General features: G+C 47.7%; 1 protein-coding gene across 1 annotated transcript; it reads left to right on the forward strand.

Moving 5' to 3' along the window:
- Nucleotides 1-2,368: 2,368 nt before the first annotated feature.
- On the forward strand, nt 2,369-3,954 carry LOC124678355 (salt tolerance receptor-like cytoplasmic kinase 1). The gene is given in 2 exon segments (XM_047214257.1): nt 2,369-3,394; nt 3,396-3,954. Coding segments are annotated over 2 exon segments (1,293 nt in total). The 3' UTR covers nt 3,663-3,954.
- Nucleotides 3,955-7,300: the final 3,346 nt, after the last annotated feature.

Raw genomic sequence — 7,300 nt, forward strand, 5'->3', positions numbered from 1 at the left:
GACAAGCGCCTGGCTAAAGTCATCGTAGAAGGAGTCCTACACAAATCGTAGTACATCCTAAATCAGACAAGCAATTCATTGCAACTGTGAATAGCACAAACCATACCAACAATCATCCTAAATCAGACAAGCAGTTTATTGCAACGGTGAATAGCATAAACCCTTGCAAGATCATGGCAGGTGACCACATTTTGGACTAACCCCTGCTACAACTCCTACAAGACCAAACCCTAGACAAGATCATGACAGTAGCAACCGAAAATGTCGAATCCTAGCAAGATCATGATAGCTCACCACAATCCGAACTTACCCCTGCTACAAGACCAAACCCTAGGCAAGATCTAACTACTCCTAACCTATATCTAAACATTACCGTGGTACGGGGATAAGGGATGGCTTACAGTCATCGCCGGAGGTGAATATGCGCTGGACCAGGAAGTAGATGAAGCAGCCCAGATGTACTCGCCGCCGCCGTTGCAACCGTCGCTGACCGGAGATGCGTGTGCCTCTTACCTGCTTGCCGACGGGAGGAGGAGCTCAAAATTTGGGGGGCAGTAGAGGAGGGGGTAGAAATAGGCCATGAGTACCCGCGGGTAAAAAATACCCGTGCTTACAACACATCTAATTGATCAAAAAAAAATGACATGAGGTGAACCGATCCTAAATATGGGTCTAAGCCTCACTAACCCACAGAAGATTGTGAGACTGGAAAGCGTGAGGTTCAGTATAGCAACGTGAAGGCGTGATTAGGAGGAAATTAAGTAGGTTTAGAATATTACAATGACCCACTAGTTAAATTTAGATGGGTAAATGGGTATATGGGTATGGGTTCTACCATCCCACACCCATACCCGCTCTATCCGATGGGTATGATATTTTCCCATTTACAAACTCATGGGTAATATTTTATACCATACCCGTACTATTATTGGGTTTTTACCCGGTGGGTACGCGGGTCATGGGTACCCATTGCCATCCCTAATCTCCATTCTCGTCTCCGCCCGTGCGCCGAAGATTCCCTTTTGCATCAGCGGGCATGGAGATTTGCCTGCACCGCTGGAAACTGCTGAACCGGACGTTCCTCCAGGGCTTGGCCCGACACTGCTTTGAGAAGCGGTTCGTGCAAAAACGCGGCTCGGCTCAGGCAACCAAACGGGCCGAAAATTGCTGGCCCGATGCGAGCCAAGGGGGATGCAGGCAACCAATCGCGCCCCAAGCGAAGGAGCATGCCAAAAACTCGCAATGTGCCCATCTTTGATGGTTATGTTGGTAGCCGTATAGAAGAAATCCATATTCGCATCATTACAAGGATGGTTCGCACTAATACGCCTTAGAGGGGTCTTTCCAAACAAGCCACGACCACCTTAGCCTCAAAGTTCTCACAAATTTATTCAAGTCGATGATGCCGAGTCCACCTCTCTCCTTTGGCATACAAAAAAAATTCCAATTAACTTTGCATTGCCCCCCTCCCCCCGCGACACTTTGTTCGTCCCCGCTCAAAAGAAGGTCCTTTGAAGCTTGTTGAAGGTTCGCAAGACACCCGGTGACACCACAAGGGACGTGATGTGGAAGATGGCTTGGGAAGTGAGCATCGATTTAACTAAAGTGTCTCGACCGGTGGTAGCGATAGTCTTGCCTTCCCAAGGGACGAGCTTGGAAGCAACTATGTCAAAAAGCTTGTTATGTGGGAGATAGTTACTTAAATTTCAACCCTTCTGTGTGCACAATTAGTGCAATTATGATTTTTATCCTCTTTTCCCAGAGACTCCACTTGAGATGCTTCCCTTTGAACACTGAGAACCTGATCCGGGTGGGCCGATGCCTCGCTTCCCCGGTTGATATTCTCAAAGGTGCAATCGCGCTTTAGAATACCTGCATTTTTTACATTAAGATACCCATACAAACAGTCAGCATAGTCAACACGGGCAACGTTAGACTGATTATTCCAGTTTAGGAACCGACACTCCTGGCTTCAGGAGCAACGAGGTTAAAGCAGAGCCCCACGGGTGCAAGTGCAACTAGAACACACGTTTAGTAAGATCAAATAATCCAGCCGCGTCTCTGAACATTCCCACAGGGCCACTATACTGAGCAATCGTCATTTAATAATCATTTCCAGTCCTCAAGCAGCAGGTGAAGAGCACGTTTTGAGGACCGAAACGTGAGAAAAATATGGGAGAAAACAAAAAAGGTTAGAGATGCTGATGACGACTCCACTCATCACATCACCCCCGCTGAAAGGAGTGGCGCAAATGATTGATCTGCTGCGTGGTGTGGCCCACTCTTCTCATCACAAGAAGAGCACAAGATGCGAGGAAAGAAAGCAGCCAGCCACAAGCAAACTACCTGCCACCAATCCGCCATGGCCATGGCATATATATACACAGGTATGCATTTGACCCGTAGCATACAAGGCGCCAGTGAGCCAGCGCGAGAGCAGAGCAGCAGCCTGATTCTTTCTTCTCCAACCTGTCCCAGCTTATCCAGGAAGGCAGCTCCACCCAAGAACGTTGCGGCAACAAAACCAGGGCAAGAGGGAACCTATTCTTCCCCGCTACCACTCCTCACCTCACTTGGAGTTTCGATCGATCCAGTCTCAACTCTCAAGATGTTTCAAGGGTGCGGCCTCTTCGCGTGCGTCGGACGGCGCGGCGCCGACCTCAGGAAGCGAGGCGAGGCGGGCGCGGCCAGCTCCCGGGTTGCCGCAGAGCCGGCGGTATGGGAGGATGAGGATGACTGCGCCGGAGCCGCGGCCAGGCAGATGGCGTGGGCGGAGGTGGAGTCCGCCACGGGGTGCTTCTCGTCCCGCGTCATTGGCCACGGCGGGTTCAGTACCGTCTACCTCGCCTCGCTCTCCTCCTCCCGCCTCGCCGCCGTCAAGGTGCACTGCGCCAGCGAGCGCCTCCACCGCGCCTTCCGCCAGGAGCTCGACGTGCTGCTCTCCCTCCGCCACCCGCACGTCGTCCGCCTCCTCGGATACTGCGACGACCGGGACGAGGGCGTGCTCGTCTTCGAGTACGCGCCCAACGGCGACCTCCACCAGACCCTCCACGGCGACGGCCCTGCGCTGCCCTGGTCGCGGCGCGTGGCGGTCGCCTTCCAGGTGGCCACGGCGCTGGAGTACCTCCACGACGGCCGCCACCCAGCAGTCATCCACGGTGACATCAAGGCCTCCAACGTTCTCCTGGACGCCAACATGGACGCCAAGCTCTGCGACTTCGGCTTCGCGCACACCACCGGCGCCACGCCCACGGCCGGCCGTGGCAGGTCGTCCGGGCGCGCCATCATGGGCTCCCCGGGCTACGTCGACCCGCAGCTCCTCCGCTCCGGCGTCGCCAACAAGGAGAGCGACGTGTACAGCTTCGGCGTGCTGCTGCTCGAGCTGCTCACCAGTAAAGGAGGCCGTGTGCCGCGAGACCGGGCGCCGCCTCACCGCCGCGGTGGGGCCCGCGGCCAGCGTGGCCGACGTGGTGGACCGGAGGCTTGGCGCCGAGTACGACGCCGCCGAGGTGGCCGTCGTGATGGACCTCGCCATGCGGTGCGTCGCCGACTGCCCCACGCTCAGGCCGTCCATGGCGGACGTCGTGCACGTGCTCCAGGAGAAGACCGCCGCGCTGGTCTCGGCCGTCGGATCCAGAATGGACCGCAAGATGATGTTCTAGCATGCTCGGTCTTGTGTGTTCGTTGAGTGTGATGATGATTTGGGAATACATTAGTGATTAGCAGTATGTTAGTTAGGGTAGGTAAAAGAAGAATGTCTGCAGCGTTGAGTGCTCGGATTAGTTTAAGCCTTCGGATTAGCTAGAAATTTTTCGTGATGTCACTCTCGATCGTTGCACATCTTGTCGCACCAGTGATATGGAAGTGGTGGTTCAGTGATCAAAATCTGGCATTTCAAATTGCGTGTATTAGGTACAGTGGATGGGTAAAATATAGCAGGCTTATCTGGTTTTAGAGGCCACTTCGTAATCTATTACTGATATCTGGTGGAGGGACAAGCGATTTATCTTGACGCCGTAGTAAATTAATCTCCTCCAACCATAATCAATTCGATAGGAATCGGTACAAGGTACAGATGTACTGCAGCCCCAACACAAGATGGATTGTTAGCTGCATGTGAGCATGAACCCGGAGTACTACCTATGCTCAGATTAAATTGACGCCAACTTGTGAAGATTGTCTGCATGTGTATGGTGTACGTGCGCGTCAATTAAAACAGACTGGAGAAAGTATTATTGATATGAACATATGTGTAAGTGGGTTTCAAAAAGATCTGTCACTAACTTACTACATTAAGCAATAAGCATAAATATGTTTTCATTTTTGCATTTCAGCTTCCCTAACAAGCATTCCAAAACTCAGAAAGCTAGCGTTCTGGCCAATCAAAGCTGGATTCCTTTTCCCACAGCAGTTGTGTGTTTCGAACACCTTTATTCGCTTTGTGTTGTTTTGTTCAAAACCACATGCTGTATGGTGACCGCAAAGTGCGTGTAATCTGTTGGCTACTTCATTTCGCTTGCACGTTGTGTAAAGGTGTGTCCAGCCACACAAAAAATAACGTATACAAAGACACATAGAGGCTATAATACGTACGCAACGTTTATTTTTGTTGGAAGATTCTACATATCTCTTCTTCCTCACTTTATCTTAGTTTAGTACTCTCTCCTTGGATTCATAATACTTACCACTAGTATGAATGTATCTAAAACTAAAATATATCTAGATACATCTAGATACGTCGAGTAAAGAGGTGTGGCTAGCCAAAAAAATAAGAAAATGTATACAAAGACACACATAGAGGCTAATATGTACGCAACGTTTATTTTTGTTGGAAGATTCTACATATCTCTTCTTCCTCACTTTATCCTAGTTTAGTACTCCCTCCAATTCATAATACTTGCCACTAGTATGAATGTAACTAAAACTAAAATATATCTCGTTGAGTAAAGAGGTGTGGCCAGCCAAAAAAAAAAGTATACAAAAACACATAGAGGCTAATACGCAATGTTTATTTTTGTTGGGAGATTCTACATATCTCTTCTTCCTCACTTTATCTTAGATTAGCATATCGCGATTTTTAGAGCAAGTTTAGCATATCGCCGGAGATGCTTCCGCTTTTCCCTTTCAAGATTTGTGTTCCATTTTTATTTTGTTCTGGAGCGAAGAGTTCTTCCTTTTGCTTCCTTGCTTGCATAGTATACCACATGTCAGTTTTCAAGCACGAGAAAGGAGAGAATACGACGGGGAAACCATCAACATTGTGTTCTTCCTTTTGCTTCCTTTACGTGATTATTTTAACTTTAAGAAAGAACTCTGTGATCAGCTAGTCATGAGCACGGAAAGGAAACGCATGGAAAATGGAGCAGATTAGGTGCTGTGTGTGCGACATCTTAACGAACCTACCGGCGGCAATAAGAATTTGTCAAACACGGCGAAGATGACCTCAATGGCTTGGCTCTGTTCTTAATTGGCTAGCTGTAACTCTAAAATAAAAGGCGTTGCTGTTGCGAACTTGAACTAATCGAACGTGGTACGTGACTGAGCAACTAATGCAGCAATAGAACAGTGGAGTAGCTTGTGGTGGCTTACTGGCATGTCACTTTTCAGTACACGCATAAGTCCTCTCCGTAGTTATGGTGATAGTTTTCACTAATGGGAGTGCTTTTGCTTCAGTAGTACTCCACGAGACCGATTGGCTGGCTGGTGATTATATAGAGTACGTGACAAGCTGTAGGCTCTGGATTTGCTATACTAGAATTTCAGTGGAGTACGAAAGATTACTGAATTGGTATTCAGTAGTATTGAGGACGACGAACATTGTTGCGGAACACATTGATGTAAAACACACTCTGTCGATCTTTCTGAAATAACGGAAACACCCATATTTGCTGATTACTCTTGATGTTGCCTCCAAATCTTTCTGAAATAACGGAAACACCCATATTTGCTGATTACTCTTGATGTTGCCTCCAAACTCCACTGCTGCTGCAATTTTTCTGAAATAACAGAAAACCCCCAATGTGCTGATTGCTCTTGATATCGCCTGCAAACCCCACCGCTGGTCTAATGTTTCTGAAATACTAAGAGAAAACCTCAATGTGCTGATTGCTCTTGGTGTTGCCTGCAAACCCCACAGTGACTATAATGAATAAACTAGTTCAATTATGCATGAAAGACAGCGAGCTTAGTGAAGAGCGGCGAATCTGGTTGTGTTCAGCAGCTTTTTTCATTGGTAGCCACATGCAGGCCTCGCTGTGGAATGTGGATTGGATTAGAAAAGCACACTGACAACGGTATTAGGAGGAGCTTGTGCGTGCTCTGATTGGCCCTGGAGATGGCCTGATTAAGGATGTTTTCTTGCTTAGACGATCCAGGCTGGTGTGCACTTGTCGCTTGAGATGATGAAATCTACTACAAGTTGTTTAAGCACGGACTCCATTCTGGTCACGTGCGACCAGAACAGATCTAGCTTTCTGCTGGTTTCAACTTTCGACGATGAACAAATGGGTGGTTGAGGTGCAGCTGCTCTCTGTATGTTTGCATTTGCTAGCCGTTTATTTTCTGTATAGGATGATGCCTTGCGTGAATCTAGTATCATAATTATAATAATCCAGTACAAGATATACAAGTAACGACCACTCATGACTGGCCTCACATGGGAATTTTTCTCGCCAAGCCCAAAACCAAACTCGAACACCAGCAGGACGGCTCGTTGGTTTATTTGCCAAGAAGCTGCTCTTGGATTTCTCCTAATATTGTAATTCTTACTATCTGGAGGCCTCTCTCTATATATGAGATCATGCTACAGAGTATTTCTGTGCGTTTGTGGCCAACTCCAAATATGGACTTCTGATGTTGGAGTTCTGACTAGTTCCTTGAAAATTGAAATGGTTTCGTTTCTTTTGAACTTTATTTCACTGCATGACGAACTATGTAGTGATTTCGTCTCTTGCAATGGAACTGGGGAGGAATCCATGTGAATCTGAAAAAAGTTCTGATGCTATAGTTCAGAATAGTTCCTTTTGCCATCCCAAATTCCCAACACGCATTTGTTCTGTTGCTTAGTAACTGGAATAAGTTTCAACAAATTCAGTGTGTTCTTCGTTGTGTACTTCCAAATGGTTTTCATTAGTAGATTTCTCTTCTTGGATTATCTCCTGTGCATTTCATGGTTCCCAGGCATTGTCTTCTGCAATAGCTTCAGCACCTTTCTCCAGTTCTTCAACAGATATGTCGGCAAAACAACCATTAGTAATGCAGCTATCAATATTCTTGATGGAATTGTCATTCCACATAAAGA

Source organism: Lolium rigidum, chromosome 7 (genome assembly GCF_022539505.1).
Source record: "Lolium rigidum isolate FL_2022 chromosome 7, APGP_CSIRO_Lrig_0.1, whole genome shotgun sequence".
Classification (NCBI taxonomy): domain Eukaryota; kingdom Viridiplantae; phylum Streptophyta; class Magnoliopsida; order Poales; family Poaceae; genus Lolium; species Lolium rigidum.